We start from the raw sequence: 22,915 nt of genomic DNA, 5'->3' as shown, positions 1-22,915 counted from the left end.
CTTTGTCGCTCCTTGACCAATAGACACAATGAACCATCTACAACTACACTGAAGCTAATGCTCCTCCAACATGCCCAATGAAAGATCTACAACCTGCTCTTATTTGAGTTGTGATGATTGTTGCAGCTGCTATAGTTATCCTCGATAACCTTCCTGTGTCTTTTCTCTCATCAGGGGCCAATACATGCTACAAACCAACAATCCAAAAGCTTAACATGTCAGCTATGTCAAGTGTGATGGATAGTAGAAGGAAGAGGCGAGGATGGATATCATGAGGCAAAGGACAATAGAAGGAATGCTGGAGCGCTAAGAGAAAAAAATCAGTGGCCTTTCTTTGACTAGTATATAGCTCTGGCAGTTGACGTTTGTGGCTCCAAGTCTTTGCCTCTTTGTCTCTAGATCCACTTACACACGAACATTGGCAAGTATGTATGGATTTGTAGAATGTCTGAGCAACGTCTTCAGTAGGTACGTTGCTTGGCCAGTGTAGGCAGCTAATAGCCCAAGATAGACAACTATTGTAAGGGCAATCTAGAACACACAATAACAAAGTGCAAGTCTTTAAAGAAAAAGCAATTCACACATCGAAAAATAAAGCACAATTCACACCATTAGATCTTTTGAAGATCAACGTATATTCTTATGACACATGGCTCAAGGAGGGCTTAGAAAACTAAAACTTCCCTCTAGGCTGCCTGCCGTAAAAAGGATACAAAGCAAAAACACATCCAAATACCTATAAACAAAGATGATAGTGAGAGGAAAAAAACATATATACCAGAAAGCTCTTTCTAATCTACCCCATAGGAATGCTTACACGTTACAGAGCAATTCAGAAAGCTATTTAAAATCATCTCCCAATAGGAATGGTTATAGGTTGTAGCTCTAACCACAACTATCAATTGCTTGATTTTCCCAAGTGTCTAGACTAAGCAATGCATGTGCCCTTTCTAGGACCTTCCTATGATATTCAAAGACTTTTCAATGCTTGATGTGCTCATATGCACAAGACTTGATGAGTTTGTGGTCTTTGTCCTCTATCTTTGCCGCTAGCCACATCTTGCATACTCTTTCTTCTCTTGGGATGATGTCTTTTTTCCATGTTGGAGTTTCTACTTCAAGGTCATGTGAGGTGTCTTTTGAAAATAGAGATGTCTTCACTGAGGTATCCCTACCTCCCAAAATCTAGCACGAGGTTGATTTCTCGCTTGTGAATGCCATCTTTTCTTTTGGATCCTTCCAAACATTTATGTGATATTGAGTCTCTCATGGCCATGTTTTTGTGTGGGAGATTCTTATTCTTGGCATCTATTCTCACATGGGCTTCTAATCCAATCCACCCTTGTTGGTGTGTACTAACACTTAAAGCAACATGGAGAGAGAGAGAGAGAGAGAGAGAGAGAGGTGTTAATAGGGGCTCTTAGGTGCAGCTTTGTTACTTTCCTCTGAAGTGCCACTGAGTTATGAGAGAAATTGTTTAACAACTTCAACTCCTTTGGTGCCATTTCCTAAGTCGTTCTCATCAAGGTGAAGGCGAATATGGGAAATGAGACAAATTGACGACGAGGAACGTCATTTTCCTCTTCAAGGGTTAAGAGGGGAGGGGAGGGGTTGAGAGGAGAGCTAAGGGGGGCAGCAGGGAGAGAGACGGGAGGAGTGGCATCTAGGAGAAGGAGCAAGGCAACACCAACAAAGGGTAAACAGTGCGAGAGCTTCTCACACAAATTTTCCTTCCCCAGCTTTGAAATCGTGACATACAAGAGCTCCTCACACAATCTTTTCTTCCCCAATCTTGAAATCGTGACATAAGAGAGCTCCTCTCACACAACATTCAAAAGCGCTATTTGGAATCAAAACTTTTTTTTTTTTTTTTTGGGGGGGGGGGGGGGCGGGAATAAAATAACTATTAGGTGAATCAAAATTCACAGTAGCCATACTTCTTCTTCACGCAAAAGTGGATCTGCTCTCCAAGACTTGGTAGAGAGTTCGTCAATTCCTCCAAGACGCTGCTCTGTCGTTCTACATCATGGCAAGCTGGAGCCCTTACGACAACAATGGGGGGTAGGACTCTTACGGTGCTTGCTATGACGTTTCATGCACATCGTCGCTAAGCATCCAAGTAGCCATGTGTATCGAAGTGTTGCAATAAACTTTGGCTCTGTTCTGCCTTGAAAATCCAATCCTTCTTTTAGGGTTTTTTGTCGCAAAATAGTATTCCCGTCTGAATATCTGCTGAACATTTATCTGACATGCAGAACGTGTGTTGCAATCGCCGGATCGAATTACTGCGTTATAGCTGCAGACACTCGGATGTCCACTGGTTACAGTATTCTTACACGGAATTATTCAAAGATCTGCCAGCTGTAAGTTGGGGTATTTTATTTTACTGCCTAGATGTCCAGTCAAGTGTGCAAAAGATTCGACATACATTTACATTATGCTTAACATTTCTTTTAGCATTGTGGCTCTCCCTAAGTCATGTATTTCGATCCTTCCTGTACTCCATGTTTGTCGTTTGCCTGAAATCTGACGTCAGATGTTATTTATATCTCCGCACAGGTCTCACTTTTATAGTTTTATGCATACAAAAAGCGTATAATCGTTCATGAGCCCAAATAAGTAATTACAAGCGAAGGGCGCAGTGCCTGACTTCCAGTAGGAAACGGTGCTTTATGCACAGTCTCATTAGTTTCTCGTTAGCTCGTTGTTAATGCTAAGACGGACCTCATTGGACGGCAGCATTTTCATGAGGACAGATTGAGCATTGATGCCTTTATGCGTTACATCGAGAGAAGCTGCTTGAAACTTTGCGGAAGGCTGCTTTTTGAATTACTGAATAGAGTAAATTAGTGCAAAACGATTTCTTGACAGAAAGATTTGCGTTCTCTGAAAGTTGACTGTGCCAAATTCTATGTATTTGCAGGTCCGATACTTGTGTCTTGGCTTCATCGGGATTTCAAGCTGACATTCGGGCTCTTCAAAAGAACCTCGATGCACAACATCAGGTAAATTTGATGCATTGTCACCGTATACCCATTACAATATGTAAGTGACGTTAAATTTCATGTTGTTACAATGTCATAATGGCTTAATTATAGACATCAAGGACTGAGGCTCTTCTATGCGTTATTATCTCATTTTAGTCATTTCGTACTAAAGGCGATCTGCATTATGGTGATGTTTAAATTAATTGCTATAATAATGAAAACCCTGTAAGACAGAGCACATTCTCGTCTATATTGGGATCATATACTATAGATACACGTGAAGTGTAAGATGGTTGGAAGGAAAGTGCAAGAGAATACAATAAGAAAAAGATTCTGACTTGAAAGTTGCTCAAAGGCGTAGGTCCATCAAATGGAACATTCTGACCTGCTCGACAGCAAGATGGGTTGCGCTACAATTGAAGAGCCCAAGAAATTGGAAGATGATGACATGGTTTGCTCCATGAAGTCAAGTTTGAGTTGGAAGAAATATCAGATGTTGTAACGTATTATCATACCCATAAAATGGGTATTGTAGATAAGGGTCTCAAGTAATATATAAATCTAAGAATATGTCCAACCTCATTTAGTTAAAGTAAAACATTGCAGTTCAAACTGATGACAGTCACAAACAAGGCAAGTACCATCATGCTCATATGACTCCTGAATGATGTCATCTGTTGTGTAGTCATTATAAGGCTAGTTTCTAGTGAAGAAGTATGCAAACAGGTAGAGTACCATCTTAGCAAGGAGAGCAAACAAGGATTTTCCAATTAGCCAGCCAATGGACCAAGGCAGAATATCGGACCCATGGTGAGTTCTGTAAATGATGATGTGTATGCTTATACAATTGTCTATTATACCAACGTGCTTTGATAGAGCTGGTGGGGAGGTCGTAGTTGCCAATTCCTGCATCTGTCACAGGCATGTGGGTTAAGACCCTGTAGGGCTCTCTATCCAATCGGAAGCGTACTGAACTATAATAAATGTATCACATCTGTTGGCATGCATATGAGCTATGGTGTGTGGAGAGTTGCATTTGCCCATTGCCGTAGCATATTGGCTCTATTAATATTATAAGGCAAAGGGCTGCTGTTACAACTGTTGGTGAAGGCTGGAATCCCTCCTGAAGGGACGGAGTCAACAGAGGCTATCATCTTCTGTTCTACTCCTTTACAACTGGGGAATGGAGTGGTGGCGTAGGCTCTCTTGTTAAATTCCTCACTGTCACTGTTTAGGCTTGAAGCTCTTTTGATTGCTGAGGTTGGATGCCGAGAGAAAATTGAATCTCGTAAACCCTTCAATAAGGAGGGTGGGTCAACATCGAAGACCAACAACATACCCACTTTTAGGAAACCAAACCGGTTTAAGAACAATAAAGGGAAGGGTAAAGCTCTTGTAAGGAATGTGAACAACCAATCACGTCTTGGATGGGTGCCATTTCCTTCTATGACGGACGAAGAGAAGAAGTTGATTAAGGAAGGAAAATGTTTCGGGTGTAAGAAACATAAGCCAGGGGACGTGAAGTGTCCCATTCTCTTGGCTAAAATTGCCAAGACGAGAAGGGAAAGCCAAGGCATCCAAGCAAGAGGGTGAGGCTTCTACCTTGTCACCCTTGAAATCTACCGTGACTATTGAGCCAATAGTGAATGCTGTCCATTCAATACTTTTGGGCCTCATGATCTTTTTAAGGTTTATGGATTTGTGAATGGACAGAGAATAGTGGTTCTCCTAGATGATGGATGTAATTATGACTTAGTGAGTGATAGATTGGTAAAATTACTCCATCTTAAACCAGAACCTATAAAAAACATGTCACTCTCAGGAGCTTTTAGGAGACATAATGAAGAAGACACATCTATAGTATGGAATATCCCTTTTCGTATAAAAAAATATAGAGATCAAAGGGATTTTCTAGTAGCTCCTTTACAAGACGTAGACATGATTCTAGGTAAACCATGGTTGTATGATTTTAACCTTGCTATTCATTCTCATACTCATCATTGTTGCTTTGTACATAAGGATGAAAACATAAGGATCATAGAGTATCGAGACACGTACAATTCTATTGATTACTCCTACCCAAGCGAAAAGATTGGTAAAAAGAGAGGTAGATTGTAATCTTGTGTATGTACGGGATCCACGAGATCTTCATATCTTAAAAGAAGAACATGAGAGAAATGAGTTCCTTAGAGCTTATGAGGATTGATTTTCAAGAGATGACTTATTCCAATTGCCTATGGAGAGAGAAGATGATCATGCCATAGATTTAGAGCCAGTAGCTTCGCCTCCATATAGAACCCCATATAGGATGCATAGGATAGAAATAGAGGAGGTGGAAAAACAAATTGAAGATCTATTGCAAAAAGGCCTGATTCGACCAAGCAGTTTTGCATTTGGAGCACTTGTATTATTGGTCAAGAAGAAGAATGGATCATATCGTATGTGTATAGATTACCGTGCTTTGAATAAACTTACGATTAAGAACCGGTATCCGATTCCAAAAGTGGATGATTTATTGGATATGCTTAAGGGTGCTAAAGTTTTTAGCAAATTGGATTTGAAATTTGGTTATCATCAACTTCGGATGAAAGTTGGAGATGAACATAAGACTTAATTTCGCACTCTCATTGGACATTACGAGTTTTTGGTCATGCCTTTTGGCTTAACTAATGCTCCAGCCACTTTTAGTAGGCTGATGAGAAGGGTTTTGCGACCCTACTTGGGAAAATTTGTCATAGTCTTCTTTGACAACATTTTACTTTTTTGCTAGGCTGAGGAAGAGCATAACATTCACCTTGCTAAGGTAATGGAGCTCCTAAGGAAGGATCGATTGTTTCTAAATACCAAGAAGAGTGAGTTCTTCAATAAATACCAAGAAGAGTGAGTTCTTCAAGATAGAAATAGAGTATTTGGGACACATTGTGTCTGCTGAGGGATTTCGGGTTGACTCTAAACAGGTCAAGGCCATAATTGAATTGCCAATACCCAAAAATTATACATGAGCTGGGATCCTTCCTAGGTGTGTAGTTATTATCGCAGATTCATTAAGAATTTTGCATGTCTTGCTTCTTCACTTACAGATTTGTTGAAGAAGCATTCCTTGTATGAGTGGGGAGAGGTTTACCAAGTAGCTTTTGAGGAGCTTAAGAGAACATTGGTCACTGTACCAGTGTTAACACTTCCAGACATGGACGAAGAGTTCTTTGTTGTATGTACGGATGCGAGTGGTACCTCGATTGGGGCAGTGTTGATGCAACGAGGACATTCCATTGCTTATGAGAGTTAGAAAACTTCAAGGGGCTGAATTGAAATATATCACGTATGAGAAGGAGTTACTGGCAGTCATTCATGCTTTGAAGTTATGGAAGCATTATCTATATGGTTCTGCTTTCAAGATTAAGACTGACCATCAAAGTATCAAGCACTTGTTTTCTCAACCCATTGTTTCTTTAAGGCAAATCAAATGGGCTGAATATATTCAATCCTTTGGGAAACCAAATATTGAATATCAGTCAAGAAACAAGAATTTAGTAGCTGATGCTTTGAGTAGAGGGGCCCAAGTTAATCACATTTCTGTGATTAAGGAGAAATCATTCGAGTGATGGTTGAAGCTTATCCTTTAGATGAAGACTTTGCTGAAATTTATGGGAAGGTTCATCGTAACGAGGTCGGGGATTTAGAGGCTTATTCCATCGTGGATGGATACTTATTGTTGGGACGTGCCATATGTGTACCCAAAACATTTCGGTATCTAGTCATGAGTGAGTTACATGTGAGTCCATATTCTGGACATAGAGGCATTAGAGGGACCATTGACAATATTGAGAGGTACTTCCATTGGCCTAAACTTTGCAAAGAAGTTTCAACCTTTGTTCAACAATGTGACGTATGTCAACGCATCAAATCTGACACAAATAAGACTGCTGGTCTTTTGCAGCCTTTGCCTTTCCCTTTGAAAAGTGGGAACACATTACAATGGATTTTGTGTCAGGTTTCCCCAAGGTTGGTCAGTTTGAGCAGATTTTCATTGTTATAGATAGGCTGAGTAAACAGGCTCATCTTATTCCCTGTAAAAAAGAGTTGTTTGCTCTTGAAACAGCAGGGAAATCTTTAGGTTACATGGGTTACCAAAATCTATTGTATCCGATAATGATGGCCGTTTCATTAGCAACTTTTGGACACCCTTATTAGAGAATCTCGAAACCAAACTAAAATTTACTATAGCCTTCCATCCTCAAGGAGATAGACAAAGTGAGAATGCCAATCAAACCATAATTTACTTTGAGCCATAAGTCCATGACCAACCTAGAAGGTGGCCAGAGTTCTTACCCATGTTAGAGTTTGCTTATAATAACACTGTACATACTTCCACCAAGAAAGCGGCCGAAAGCCCCATTTGAAAGTATGCATGGGCAATGTTTACCCACTCCAATAACACACTTGGGGGAGCGAATTTTTGCTGCTGACCAATTTGCTGAGGATATGTCACAGGTTATTGAGCAGGTAAAAGGACATATTAAGAAGGCCCAAGTTCAACAATCCAAGGCAGCCAATAAAAAAAGAAAATAAGTTTATTACAAGGAGGATGATTGGGTTTTATTGAAGATTGATAAAAGAAGAATCAAGTCAGTGAGAGGAAGTACAAAACATGTCAAGTTAGCACCGAAGTTTTATGGTCCATTTCAGATTTCAGCAGCTTTATATCCAGAAGAAGGATCCAGAGCATATGAGCTGAAATTACCAGCCCACTGGCGTATGAAGAATATCTTTCATGTGAGCAATTTGAAGAGATACCATGGCGATACTTCTATGTTTTTGGATACTCAGCATCAAGAAGAACCTGAACTTGAAGATGGGACTGAAGTTCTTACTCCGGAACAGATTGTGTACCATAAAGAGAAGAGTACTCGTGAAAAGAAGAGAGAGATGTATTTATTGAAGTTTAAAAACCAGCCAGCTAGTGATGCACAATGGATGGAAGAAGAGTTCTTTACAGATTTTCCACGGGATACTCACAGATTATAAAGAGGCGATGCAATTGCAGAAGTAACAAGAGAGAGTGCATGTAAGAGGAGGAGATGAGCAATAATCCAGAAGAGGACTTCTGCTCATTCAAGCAGGAGGGAGTGTCATGACAAGAGAAATGATTATTTAGTTAATTAATAGTCATTAGGACCTTATTATTGTTAGGCGTCAATTTGATGGTGCAGTTATATGTTTGTATTTATGATCGATCAAGCGGTGTAAATAGTAACGCTGTAACATTGCCCAATGATTAGTAATAAAGATGTGCACACACGTGTCTAGGTCCTAGGGGCAATAGGAAAGGGAAGGGTGCATTAGAGTGCATTGAATGGTAGGTGCATGGGTCATAGGATAAGGGTAGGTATAAATGAGAAGATGGATCTTGAGTGATCTCAAGGGACATTAATAGAAGGGTATCACCCTTTCATTGTGAATCTCACGTAGCATTCTCTCTACCACATTGCATTCATCCGCCATCTCTCTCCAGGTCGAAATAGAAACAAGCACTCTCACTAGGGCGCTCTTCTTCATTGGAGGGCCAATTGGCATTCAAATTCTGCATGCATAGCACACATTTGCATTCTCGAAAAGTGTGGTTCTTCACATAGTTGACTCCCTCGGTGGTATAAGATTTTAACAACAAGTCTCGCCTTGTATTTATGCAAATTGTATTTATGCAAATCCCATTAGATTTAAACAAATATGTGTAGATATGGATGCAACCAAGTGTGTGGTTTAAAACCTAAATGGTTGCTTTACTTAAAGAGATTAAAAAGGTAGTGCTTCAGTGAGCATGGAGGAGTTGCTCGGTGAGCTCCCCTTGCTGCCTGCGGCAGCTGTAGGCTGCCCGTGGCTCCTGTCTACTTTGCCCGTTGCCCCCTCCTCTTCGTCGCCCCTCCTCCCTGCCTTGCCCTCGCCCTCGCCCTCGCTCTGCCTCGCCCCTCCTCCCTCTCCGCTCTGCCCTGCCCTCCCCTCCCTGCTCCACCTCCGTCCCTCGCCTTGCCCCCGCCCCGTGCCTCCTCCCCTCACTGCTCCCCCGCCCTGTCTTCTCCCCCATCCTACCTTCTCCCCCGCACCGTCGCCCCTTGCTCCGCCCCCTGCCCTGCCTTCTCCCCCGCTCCACCCCTCCTTCCGCCTCCTTGCCTTCCATTCCCCCTCCTTGCCGCCCCGCACTTCCTCCCGTCTTGCCCTCCTCTCGTCAGTGCACCCCCCTCGCCACTCCGCCTCCCCCCTCCTCCTCCTCTTCCTCTCCCGCCTCTCCCGCCCTCCTTTCTCCTCTTCATTCCTCCTTCTCGTCTCCCTCCTTCCTCTCCTCTCCTCTACTTTCCTTGCCGCTCTTCCATTCTCTCTCCTTTGCCTCGCCTCGCCTCGTCGTTCTTTCTTTTCCTTTTTCATTTGCCTCCCTGCAGCGGGAGCATTCGTGTTTGTTACGGTGAAAGAAAATCTTGGTGGTGACCTTTGGTCTGGCCAGAGGGGCTCTATGGCAGCACCCTCGACTCCCACAGCCGTCAAGGTTCTTCTTTCCCCAGCTAACAAGCAATAGGTACAGTAGGCAGTTCAGTCCCTCCAAGACAAGGCGCTTGTGGGCAGAATTGTGGGCCTCACGCCTACACGGAGACAGGTGCGAGAGTGGATCCAGGCGAGCTTGACATTAGAGGGCGACCACATCCAGGAGGTCACCATGTATGGACGAGGTGTTTTTCTCATCCAGCTGAGCTCCCCTGACACCGCCTCGACACTTGTGGAGCAGAGCCCCATACTTCTTGGCCTGCACCTTGTCTACCTCTTTCCTTGGTATCATGGGTTCACAGTGGAGGACATGGATATGACACACCATATTCCACGGTTTTCGGTTATACTCCGTTTCATAGGGTTCCCCAAGGAGTATCGAGCCATCCTCCCTTCCATTGGCCGGGCATTTGGCACGGTGCTAGAGTCCCCGCCAGAGACGACCGCCTCCGTTTTAGTAGATGATGGAGTCCCAGGATCAGACTGGTGGTGGAGAGCTCGGAGTCCCTCCCAGAGTTGATCCTTCTCGAGACCCTAGAAGGGGGCACACTTCGTCAGAGGGTGGAGATCTCCGGGTTACCAGGCCAGTGTCTTCGATGCAGACAGATGGGCCACCTCGCCAGAGATTGCCCCCGTGGCCTCCCTCGCCCGCCTCCTCCCCCTCCTCTACAGAGTAGGCAGAGTCAACAGGTCCGAGCTCAACGCCCTCTCAGGCAAGAGCAGCAGGAGTCTCAGACCCCATGGGTTACCTCCTCGGAGGGGAACAAGCAAGCAGGCCCACAAACGCCCAGACAGAGTGCCAACCGTAGGGAGAGGGACAGGGTTGACCGAGAGGCCTCGAAAGAGGATTAGCAGGAGCCCCCCCAGAAGCGGGAGCCTTTGTCCATCCAGTCGATCCTCCAGCTTCGAAAGTTCAGCCTCCGCATCCACCCTTACAGCAGCAGAGAGCACCAGGAGTTCTAGATGCGGCGATGGCAGAAGCCGTAGTCGCTAGCCCGACGACGGCCGTGGAGGAGTCGATTTAGAGCCTCGACGAGCCTGATCAGCAGGGGGGCTTGAGGTTGCCCTTTTCCCTCCTCCTCCCCCTCCCCTCCCCGCCCCCCTCCTCCCCCTCCCCCTCCCCCTCCTCCTCTTTACTTCCCCCTCCCTCTCCAAGGTTCCATCTGCCCCCTCCCCCTCCTTAGCCCCCCCTCCAATGGTCACTCTCACCACCCGTCCCCCGCCCTCTGTCCCGTGCATCCCAACCTCTCCCTCTCCCGCCGCTCTCCTCTCCGCTTCAGTAGCAGCTTCTTCTGCTTTGACACCCCTGCCATCAGAGAAGGGAACGACGACGCCTCCTGCCTCCTCATCGCAGCAGCAGGTCTGTTCAGAGAGGGATCCTGAGAGACGAGGCTCGTCCTCTCGGCCAACAGCTCCCAACCTCCAGCCTGGGCATCCCTTACCGCGGGACTGGAGGTTAGGACCCTGGAACTATCTGGAGATTCCGGACTCATACCATCTACCATTGGAGATCACGCTCATGGTCCTTCAGCCCCGCAAGGGGGGTTTGATTAGTGCAGTGGGATCTCAGACACACCCCGTTTGGAGATTTTCGTTTGCCTCCACAGGGTTGGAGAAGTGGTCCCTAAAGGTGTTTGATGCTATTTTGGGTAATCAGCATATGCTCATGATGGATGAGTGGATGGGGCCACAGGGACTAGATCTTTGGTACACCCATGGCGCGGAGGTGAACTTCCAGTTGAGCTTCACGCGCGAGGAGCCGGTATGTGGTTTAGCGATGGGAGTTATCAGATTGCCGATGGAGGCAAAGGTGGACCAGGCACACTTTTGGCCCCTCCAAACGTGTGCGGATTTGTTCCGGGTGGAAGCCTCTTTCATGATGAAGTGGGCACGAAAGATCAGTATTGAGCGGATATCCACTCTAGCACGACGTTGCACAGACACTGACTACTCGTCCTCCAAACCCCCGACAAAATCACACGAGTCAGTCTTTCTAGGACAGGCACCCATCCATAGGAGAGCCTTGTTCCCGACTCCCCCGTCCTCATGAGCTGGACCATAGTGAGTTGGAACGTACACGGGCTCCACGACCGTGCTCGTAGCCAGCCGCAGTACTTGATGCTCCGGCAGGAGTTGCAGAGGGCAGTGGTAGGGCGAGCAGTGGACATCCTTATGATTTAGGATCACATGTTTTCAGCAGCAGACATCAGACGACGTTATCACCTTCTTTCAGGGAGAGGTCTAGAGGAGTGGTCTCCTGCAATAGGACGGAGCGGAGGGGTCTGCATCTCAATCTCACAGACCTTGGCTCCAGAGGTCTACGATCACGGCGAGTTCATTCTAGGACGATGGGAGTTCGGACGAGAGAGTCCAGGATTGGAATCCTGAACGTGTATGCCCCAGCATGTAGAGAGCATCGCCCGGCCTTTTGGAGGAGGCTGTCAGAGTGTCTTTCGGATGTTGACTCCTGGATTGTTGGAGGGGACTTCAACAACCTGGAGTTTGGGGAAGACAAGCAGGACGGCGCCTCGTTCTCTGAGATGCCAGCAACAGAGCGTAGTACTTGGGAGCAGTTCATTTTCATGATCAGTGGCAGAGACCCATGTAGAGAGCCAGAGTTCAGCAGGACTCCTGGCAGCCTTCTCTTCTTCTTTGGACAGAGGAGACGCGATGGATTGCTCGAGAGATTAGATCGCTTCTATGTTGGGAACTGGGCATTACACAGAGGCGGCGCTACCAGGATTCTGGCAAGTACCACGATGTCCGACCACTCTCTAGTGGTACTTCACTTGGATCAGCCCCGTCGAGGTCTCCCCCAGAAGGGGATCCGCATCCCATAGGACCTCTTGCAGGATGAGGAGATTCAAGAGGTTATGGCAGAGATCTGGGAGCACTCAGAGATGGCACCGAGTGAGGGCTGGGCTGCGTGGGTTGCCGATGCGATTCAAAGGAGTAGTGTGGAGCTACAGGCTCACACCCTCAGGCGAAGGAGGACCCTTCAGGAGCGCGAGTAGGCTTTGAGGACAAACCTCGCCTCCATCGAGAGGCTTAGGGAGCAGGACCCAGTGTCTTAGTGGCTTAGTGATAGATTGGAGAGCGCTCGTCTTGAGCTTCAGGACACAGAGCTGCGGCGGGCTGAGTTCTCCTATCATTGGTCTCGGATCCGATGGGTATAGCAGGGGGATAGGATGACGAAGCAGTTCTTTCAAACCACTGGGTCCTGATCGACCGGCACACAGCTACAGCGTCTCTGGGACTCGCAGGACATCATGCACACTGATCCGCAGGAGATTCTTGACATGACCACCGGTTTTTATAGCCAGATCTTTCAGACATAGAGGATGACCCTAGCCGGTCTTGTGGCCTGAGAGCTAGTTTGGGATCACGTTTCGACAGTAGTCTCGTGGGACCTATGCAGTAGACTTGAGGAGCCTTTCACAGATGAGGAGCTCTGGGAAGCCCTCGAGGCTCTCGCGACCCAGAAATGCCCGAGGGAGGATGGCTTGACTCCAGCCTTCTTTCGGAACTTCTGGGAGATTTTCTCCACCCCTTTCCGTTTAGCTTGCCGGGAGATTTTCGACACAGGCCTTCTCCCTCAGTCCTTGCGCAAGGGGTGGATTTGTTTGATCCCGAAAGGGGGAGATAGGTCAGATATCCGTCAGTAGAGGCCGATCACTTTGCTTGATATTGCATACAAGATCCTCGCCAAGGTCTTGAGTTTGCGGTTACGGCCTCATCTTACCGACATCATCCATGACACATAGACTGGGTTTGCCTAGGAGCGCAGCATCCTGGACAACATCTTCACGTTCTGGGAGGCAGTGGATTGGTCCAGGGAGGAGTCACAACCTCTGGCCATTCTTCTCTTGGACTTCGAGAAGGCCTACGACAGAGTGGAGTGGTCTTTCCTTGAGGGCACTATGAGGAGATTGGGTTTCTCAGACTGATGGGTTAGAGGAGTTTCAGCGCTATACGCAGGGAGCTCTAGTCAGATGCTTATCGGAGGACACACAGGTGAGGCCTTTCCTCTCTCTTGCTCGGTCCGCCAGGGCTGCCCACTAGCTGCCTTCCACTTCTTGTTTGTAGCGGAGGCTCTGGACTACTACTTGAGATCACAGGTGGCGGGTCTCACAGGGTTGAGGCTCCCAATCAGACACTCCCAATCAGACAGGAGGAGCAGCTCCTTGACTTGGAGTTTGTAGATGACACGGCCTTGTATGTTGAGGGCACCACAATGAGTCTAGAGAGAGTCAGAGGCGCCTTGGCTATCTATTGTGAGGCCTCGGGGGCACGGATCAACTAGAAGAAATCCATAGGCTTCTTCACGGGCTTTGAGGAGACATAGGAGATCCGTGAGTAGGGGAGTGACTTTGGTTTCAGATGGATAATGCGGGGCTAGAAAGCGACATACCTCGGATGCCAGGTGGGTATTGACATCACAACAAAGCAGCAGATTGCCCTGGTCCTTGAGAGTGTTCGGTGCAAGATTCTCTATTGGAGCTCGGCCAAACTCTCCCTTGCAGGTCGCGCCTTAGTGGCAAACCAGGTCCCTCTTGCCACTGCCTGGTATATTACAGGTGGCGGGTCTCACAGGGTTGAGGCTCCCAATCAGACAGGAGGAGCAGCTCCTTGACTTGGAGTTTGTAGATGACACGGCCTTGTATGTTGAGGGCACCACAGTGAGTCTAGAGAGAGTCAGAGGCGCCTTGGCTATCTATTGTGAGGCCTCGGGGGCACGGATCAACTAGACGAAATCCATAGGCTTCTTCACGGGCTTTGAGGAGACATAGGAGATCCGTGAGTAGGGGAGTGACTTTGGTTTCAGATGGATACCGCGGGGCTAGAAAGCGACATACCTCGGATGCCAGGTGGGTATTGACATCACAACAAAGCAGCAGATTGCCCTGGTCCTTGAGAGTGTTCGGCGCAAGCTTCTCTATTGGAGCTCGGCCAAACTCTCCCTTGCAGGTCGCACCTTAGTGGCAAACCAGGTCCCTCTTGCCACTGCCTGGTATATTACCTTTTGTTGGTGCTTTCACAGAAGATGCATTGGGCACCTCCTACGGTTGGTACGGAACTTCCTCTGGGCAGGTTCAGACGGCACAAGGAACACTAGGGCCCGAGTAGCTTGGTAGACGGTGATCATGCCGCAGGCACTGGGAGGCTTGGGTATCATTGATCCGGAGATGCAAAGCAGGGTCCTTTTGGGCAAGTTGGTGGTTCGTGGCCTCACCCCAGGTGCCGAGCCTTGGAAGCTCCTCTTACAGAGAGGGCTACTGAGGAACACCCCACGTACTGCGGGATAGTGGCAGCCTTCACATAGATGGATCTTCTCAGAGGCCCCCCTTACGGGGAAGGGCTCCCCCCTGATGAGGAGCCTCCACAGGGTTTGGCAGAGACTAGCAGGGGGCCTCATCCGCGCTCCGCCCAGATGCAGAGAGGAGTTCGAGCGCCAGCCCCTTATGTGGTACCCAGAGGTCAGGGATCAGGAGGGACGTATGCTTGGGCAGCAGACTCACATTGGCTGGGCACAGTGGAACAGTGGTCCAGCAGGGTCCTTTGGTCGTTGGAGCAAACTACCTATGGAGGCAGAGGCGAGGCTTGACGCCCTAGCGCATCTAAGAGGGGCAGGGCAGTAGATGGGCGAGATCGACTTAGCCATTCCTGAGTCCTGGTAGGAAGGACTTCACATTTAGAGAGACAGCAGATGGTTTGAGGATTTTGATGCAGCGCGGCAGCATGCACCTCGCCTTTTTCCGTGTAGGACCTGGAGGCCTACTTCAGCCCCTCACTGGGAGTGACCTTGAGATGGATGGGAGTCTTGATGGGATACATTGGCAGATGATCAGAGTGGTAGGACGCTTGGGGAAGGAGTGGCACATTGATCCCATTATCTCAGAGCAGGACGCCTCTTGATGGCGCCTCTGGCTATGGGAGGGTAGACCCCTAAGGGAGGTCCAGTGGGACCCGGGGGAGTGGTTTTGGTCCTCTAGGGGCAACCTAGCTGAGACGATAGATGAGGTGCCTTTCTTTTCCTACACCACACGGATTGGTAGGAAACTTCAGATGGACTCGTCGAGGTGGACTCCTTGAGGGAAAGACACTGGGTCACCCAGAGAGTGCCCCGGGATGTTCGCTCTAGGTTTTGGACGCGATTGTGGTCCAGCTTGCGGTCGAGGAAGATTTCATACTTCTTCTGGCTAGCAGCCCACGGAGGCTTGCCCATCGGCCCGTGGTTGGAGCAGATGTGAGTGGAGGGACAGTGCCACTGCTGCTCAGATGGTGTCTTGGAGACTATCCCGCATTGCCTATGGAGCTGTCGTAGCGTAGCGAGGATCTGGATGAGAGCCCTTAGGATCATGACACACATGCAGAGTATACACAGACAGCATGACGCGCAGTCCTCTGAGATGTCCGTATATAGCACCTATGCTCTTCGTACGAGATCCGTGCACAAGCGTGGAGCAGCCGGTACAACCCATTATGAGCCCAATTTATTGCTCACACCCGTATGGTCGTCAACACTGTACACAAACTTTTCCATCCGTACTCGTTGTATAAAGGCTTTGACTATTTTGTAGGTGATCACCAGCAAAACCTGCCTAACGCATAACCAGCAGGTCCAACCCTCGTGTGATGATCGGTAGCCGACTCCCTTCTTGGCTTTTGTACGAAAAGTAACGTTCCTCCTTTTGCCCGTCCATCTCGTCACCATTTGATCGAGGTGCTTCCCATGACTTCCATACCAAGTTGGAAAATTTCCATGTGGCAATTTTCCACATGCTCAATTGGGCTTTTTGGCTCTTTTATCCCCTTCGGGGCTTTTGTGCCCCCCTTGAAGGGTACCAAGGCCCAACATTGGGCCTAAAGGGCCCATTTATGCCCTTTTTGCCCCTATGAAAGACATTTAATGCCATGGGTCAATGTCTCGTGCACCCTCGTAGATTGCCAGTGCGGGAGTCCAGAGTAAGTTGATTAATCCTTGTGAGCTGCTATATGCCTGTTGTTGTTGGGGCCATGAAGTTCATCGATCTGGTGACCGTGCATGAGTTTGGACTTGAGAGGGGGCTATCTAGCTCTGTGATACAGGTGCCCATGCAGGGAAGCAGACCTTGCACCGATGCTAGTATCAGTCAAATTATTGTTCGAGTACCTTGTTGGAGTCATGTACCAGTACCAATAGTTGGATTGCTGTACTAGATGACCCAGTGTACCATTACCAAACTAGAGGAGTGTACCTAGCACCTGTGGCGTGGGAGCAGCTGTTCTAGGTTTCCAGTGATCTTGTTGAGGCGGTTCGTGCCAAGAGGGGGCTTCTTCGATGGTACTTGCGACGGTCTTTAGCGATGGAGTATCATACAATGGATTCCTGGAGTGTTTGTTCCATCCAGGAGCTTGGAGGGGGTGTTCCTGATGTCGACCTCTAACACCCCCTCTTAGCTTTCGGATGGAACAGACACTCCAGGGAGCTGGGTGTGCCATTGGAACAACTAGAGGAATCCATCGTGTGATACTCCATTGCTAAAGACTGCCGCAAGTATTTGTCGAAGAAGCTCCCTCTTGGCACGAACCGCCTCAACAAGATCACTGGAAACTTGGAACTGTTGCTCCCAGGCCACAGGTGCTAGGTACACTCCTCTGGTTGTTCCAGCTTCACACCCAGCTCCTTGGCGTGTCTGCTCCATCCAGAAGCCGAGAGGGGGTGTTAGAGGTCAACATCTCCTAATATCACCTAGAGAGAGAGGGCATTGCTTGTGGGTGTGCCTGCCCAGTGAGTGCGGCTAGGGTAGATGAGTGAGGGCCTGTGTTGTGGGTGTGCCCGACTCCAGTGAGAGTAGGACTGCATTGGCTTTCCAGTGCCACTTGTTGGTCCATGCGGTGCCACGTTGGCCATGGAGGTTCCCCAAGTGGCTGCGGAGTTTTGTGGCAGGTTTGCCCTGATGTGCTGCCACGGGTCAGACCTTATAGGCGCCTTTGATGGGCCCTATATGAGGGCTGTGGAGCAGGCAGCCCTAGTGCTGGGTCAGCCCACACATGCTGGTCGGCCCTACAGCAGGGGGTCGGCCCCTTCTAGATCAGCCGACTAGGCAAGGGGGGCTGACTATATATAGGCCCCCCATCTGATTGTTTTCCATCACCTGGTGGTGCAGCATAGTCAGCTCAATGTAGCACTTATGGAGCAGGGTTGTGGAGCAGTTCATCCACCCCTTTGTGCTCCCAGTTGGTAGCTGTCCAGTGGAGCTCTCGAGCAGCATGTTTGTGCAGAGGTTTTCCCCTGTTGTAGCGGGGATTTTTCCAGGGATTGCTTACAGTCCTCTTGTGCCTCTCTCTCCTTCTCAGTGTGGTGTGTGTGAGGCATGCTCTCTCTCTCGCTCCCTCTCTCTTCTGTTCATTTCCGCTGCACTTCTCACAAGCCCTGCCTAAGCTGCCCTGCCACATCATCATCTTCCTGCCCTAACCCTAACTGTGCCCAGCTCTCCTTGCAGCCGCCTCATTTCCACCTCTATTCTGCCTCCTCTTTGCAGCCATTAGTTTCTGTTTTTGCCTCCTCCATAGCCAGCCACCTCTTCATCCCTTGCTGTCTCCATTGCTGCCTTCATTCGAGTGTTCAAGGCGCCTATTACTTGCTGGTTGGCACCCTGTTCTACAAGTGCCTGGAGGTTTTCATCGCCAAGAATAGCCCTTCCATTGCTGCTGCAGCATAGCCGACCACCTGTGCACATCTTTTGCAGAAGTTCGAGGTCATTGAAGGCATTTTCGAGCTGTTCTGAGGCTGCTGCTGCATAACCGCCTACAACAGAGGCATTTTTGAGCTGTTTTGAGGCCTTCAGCACATCTACAACAGCCATTTTTTGCGTCATAGCTGACCACCTGTGCACATCTTTTGCAGAAGTTCGAGGTCATTGAAGGCATTTCCGAGCTGTTCTGAGGCTGCTGCTGCATAACCGCCACAACAGAGGCATTTTTGAGCTGCTTTGAGGCCTTCAGCGCATCTACAACAGCCATTTTTTGCATCAGAGACCTGCTACAGCATTCGGAGCTGTTCTAGGGAGCCGCCTTTCACATAGGCAACCTGCTTTTGCACTTCGGAGTGCCCTGGTGAGCTGTTTTGAGGAGTTCGAACTTGCTGCAGCACTCAGTTCTGCATTTCAGGGCATATACTTGCTGTTTTTTTAATTTGGGTTCACATTTGGAGCTTCACTAGGCGTCTATATCTACCCTTTTTGCACACGAGGAGTTTGCTATTGTGTTTTGAAGCCCGAGAGCAGCCTATTCCTTTGCTGGTTCTTCATCTCAGCTTGCTGCCCGCCTTCACGAAGGCCTTTGCCATCATGACTTTGTTGTCTTCTAGTTCCTTGCTTGTGGAGAAGTTCAAGGGGGAAGGCTTTCTCTACATGGAAAACCAAGATGCAGCTGCTCCTTATGCATGAAGGAGTTTGGGATGTTGTTGAGGACAACAAAGTTGATACACTTGATCAGCAACAACGCAAGCTTTGGAAGTAGCAGAATGCAAAAGCCTTTGCCCTGATTAATGATCTGAGGAGTACATTCAAGAAAATGAAAGAACCTACCCTTGCATTGAGTTGGTCTCAAAGCTGAGCCAGAATCTCAGCCTCCTCTTGATCCAGGATCCCTAGGCCTCAGACCCCCAACAAAATGATGTTCGCAAGATCATAGGACTGCAAGACTGACTCCATCATGCTCTCCGTACACCGTCATTGTTCCCATCCAATTGACAGTCCACTGGAAAGTGGGTGATACTAGAAGCTTCACTTTGTTCTCAGCCATCTCAGACAAGGTTAGCCATGTCGGAAGGAAGAGGAAGTAGATTTCAAAAGGGAGGGTGGGTGCGAAAGAAAGTAGATAAGGGGATTGACGGCCGAAGAGAGGAGAGGGCTGGAGAAGACAATGAAGAGGCTTGCTGCCTGAAATGCCTTCACGTCCTCACTGTCTGGCCCTAGAAAACGCCGCCTTCACCCATCTGAAAACACCCTTCAAAAGAATGCCCCTTGGTGTTGTAAGGCGGACAGTCCATGCCTCCTTATGCCTCTTCAAACAGCTCGGAATAGCAGCCCGAAACTCCACACAGTTCGTTGGCTCCACATGCCCTCCACGTCTCAGGTCTTCAGCCAACCTTTGGCTCTGATACATGTGAGAGTGCAGCGGGAAGCGAACACCAAAGGAGAGCAAACACCACAACCACAAGAACTATGAAATGGAAACATAGAGAGTGCAAGAGAAATCAGGAAAAGGGCAAAACCTCCAAAGAATGAGATGAATATAAGGGGGTGGAAGGGGGCCTTTATCATTCCTCTAGATAGGCTGACCTGAGCTGTCTAGTGGGCTGAGGACCCACAGGTTGGTTATCCGTACCGTCAGGTCGGGTAAGAGGCCTGGTAACCGGACCATATAGGACGGGTCTACAGTGGCCTGGTTGACCCCCCATGCTGGCCCTGAATAGGCGCAGCCCTGGGGCGACCCCCCTTGGCAGCAAAATATGTCCAATTAGACCCCGAACAGTGCCATCCAGGCCTGTGTCAGCCCATGCGTTACAGCACCCTGGTGCAGCCTCTGAGCATCTGGAGCAGGTTGGAACACCGCGAAACCCTGGCGTGGGGGCACATGCCTAGGTACGCATTCAACCCCCCTCCTACTCTACCCTCACATAGGGCAGGCACACCTGCAAAACAGCCCTCACTCTACATATGATACAGGAGATGCTTACTGTAACACAGCCATCAGTGTCCTCATTGCATGAGCTAAGCGCTCTATGACTAGAAAGAGTTCCTCTTGTGCAACAGTTGCTATATTGGACTTTGACTCTCCTCTTCCTGTCTCTTTTAGTCTATCTTCTTTTTGCAGTCTTTAGCTATGTGGCCTGCGTTGTCATAGTAGAAACTCTTTTGGTCCCGATTCTTTTTCTTTTTTTCTACATTGTCTTCTGACTTGTTTCTTTTAGAGTTGTTGCCATCCTTGGACTTGCCTTTTCCAAGCTTGCCCCTATTGTCTTTTGCAAGGAATTCCTTGTGACCACCATCTTCATCATAGTGCTTCTCTTGGGCTTCTTCTTGGAGTAGTAAAGGCCTAAGCTCCTTAGAGGTCGTCAACTTAGATCGTTGCCTTGCTGTCACTGTCGTGGCGAACCCCTTAGAGCTTCTAGAAAGGGAGCCAAGTACAAGCATGGCCTGTGACTTGTGTCCACCTTGTGACCAATTGTAGCCAATTGGTCCCTCACAACCTTCACTTTAGTGAGATGGTCATGGATCTGGTCCCCATCCTCCATCCTCATAGTGGACAGTTGATTTGGGAGGGAAAGGATGCGTGATGTGTTGTTTGTCTTGTTAAGGTCTTTCAGGATCTTCCAGGCCTCCACAAGTTGGATGTGTGGTATGATTGAATCTTCAGTGATGCCAATTATCATGAAGAGTGCCTCCACATCTCTCTGTGCCCAATCTTGCACTGCTATTGGATTTGCTGGTGGTACAACTCTTGTTGTTGGATCATTTTGTCCTCGTCCTTCACCTCTGTTCCTTCGGTGATCTCCCATATCAGCCTGGCAACTACATAAATGACTACTTAGCTTTACCTCCTAGATGGGATAGTTAGTCCCATCCAATTTCCTATTATCTCCAAAGTTGGGAATAGGCATGCGTGGAGCCTTTTGCAAGCACGTGTAACTTTGAATGCAACACTCAAGCAGAGAACTGAACTGAAACGGAGTCTTCTTGCTAGAGGAATGCCTTCCTTCATCTTGTTGGAGCCGATCAAGAGGTTACCAACTTAGGCTCTGATACCATGTTAGAGTTGAAGCGCCCACTGAAGAGTAATCCTATGTATAGAAACTCTCACTGATCTCTCTCGCAAAGTAGGTGCACACACACACACTTTTTTTTTTGGGTAAAATCCAGTGCATTGTATTTATATTGTCATAACTTTACAAGAGGGAAAGTCTCCAAGATGGAGAGTATCCCAAAGATCAGAAGCATAAAAAGAAAAGCTCTATACAAGAAGCATGTATATCACCCTGATGGCAGGCATCATATAAAGATTGCCGCAATGAGGCTCTAAAAGATTCATATGACTTGTGAAACTGGCGGCCCAAATATGCCAAATTATGCACACACACACACACACACACACACACACACACGCTCTGGAGCTGTGTGCTCAAACACTCTTCAATCTGTGTTGCCTAGGCAGCAGTGTAACTTTTGTGAACTCCTACTGATCCTGCTGCAGACCCTGACTGAGCAGCTGCTGCCTCTGCCCTGCTGCTGGTGCTACTTTACTGCCAGGCCTGTAAATAGGCCCTGGCACTGTTGTTGCACTGCCCTGCTATTCCGCTGCCACGTAGCCATGCTGCCACACACTGTTGTGGATGTTCCTCCACAAAGGTGCAGACATTGCGTGCAGGTTGCTGATGGTGTATCAGCCTGTTCTGCAGTTCCAGGTAAGCCTAAACCTACCCTGATCTGCAAACCCGTTGTCCTCGATATATGGGGCTCGCAGTTGGGTTAGTGACCATTGTTCTAACAATTTTAAAGTCACAGCATTTTCATCAAACACTCCAAAACATGGAGCACATGGTGGGAATTAAACCCAGACATGAGAGAGAGAGAGAGAGAGAGAGAGAGAGAGAGAGAGAGACTGAAGTGCTGGTGCTACACAGATTTATCAGCATCAACATAACAAGAAGATGAGCTGTCCTGCCATGGGACAACTGCTCTCAAACACATTGTATTATAAACGATTCTTCCCATATTATGCATTCAATGTCCTTGGGGGTCTAGATAATGAAGGTATGCACTCCTCCCCCTCCGCGAGCTTGTGTATCTTGCCTCTTTCTTTTCTGTTTTGGGAATGATAAAGAAATAGGAATAAACGATACTATAATCTTAACGAGTGTGTCTGACGATAGAATTCTCACTATGCTGGCAGGCAAGGGTTGTGTTTTTACTTATGATGCTGTAGGATCATATGAACGTGTTGGATACAGCTCACAAGGCAGTGGTCAGCAACTTCTTATGCCTGTGCTTGACAACCAGTTACAGTCAGCTAGTCCTCTTTTGTTGCCAGCAAGGGTGAGTCTTCAATGTCTATATTCCACACAGTTTTTAATTTTTCATATGACACTGCTTTATTGTGCTGACCTGCTCAAAAGACAAGTGCAATTTTCTACATGACATTAAACCGAATGGAACTTGTAAGGTATGTTACTTGAGGTAGATTCTATTTTACTGGTATGGGATGCATGATCTGACCCTGATATTGGCAAGCTCTCATGGTGCTCTGGACCTCAGGCTCAGGAGTGGCCTGAAGTACTGATCCTGGGAGGTGAGCTGCTGGCTCAACTTTAAGGGGTTCTATTTTGTGTCTTTCGTTAGTATACGATT

At 47.9% G+C, this 22,915-nt stretch overlaps 1 protein-coding gene across 1 annotated transcript in view; it reads left to right on the top strand.

The window, feature by feature from the left end:
• The first annotated feature begins 1,911 nt into the window (after positions 1-1,911).
• Positions 1,912-22,915, top strand: part of PBF1 (N-terminal nucleophile aminohydrolases (Ntn hydrolases) superfamily protein) — a 47,518-nt gene continuing 26,514 nt past the window's right edge. Inside the window, exons 1-5 of the mRNA XM_087380427.1 lie at positions 1,912-2,061; positions 2,256-2,363; positions 2,924-3,005; positions 22,192-22,321; positions 22,461-22,603. Of these exons, the coding sequence (XP_087236553.1) occupies positions 2,027-2,061; positions 2,256-2,363; positions 2,924-3,005; positions 22,192-22,321; positions 22,461-22,603 (498 nt within the window). The 5' untranslated portion in view covers positions 1,912-2,026. The remainder of the gene's footprint in view (positions 2,062-2,255; positions 2,364-2,923; positions 3,006-22,191; positions 22,322-22,460; positions 22,604-22,915) is intronic.

This window comes from Dipteris shenzhenensis, chromosome 10, assembly GCF_047967505.1.
Source record: "Dipteris shenzhenensis isolate YYH24624 ecotype China chromosome 10, Dip_SZ_1.0, whole genome shotgun sequence".
NCBI lineage: Eukaryota > Viridiplantae > Streptophyta > Polypodiopsida > Gleicheniales > Dipteridaceae > Dipteris > Dipteris shenzhenensis.
This window is presented reverse-complemented; position numbering and strand designations above follow the sequence as displayed.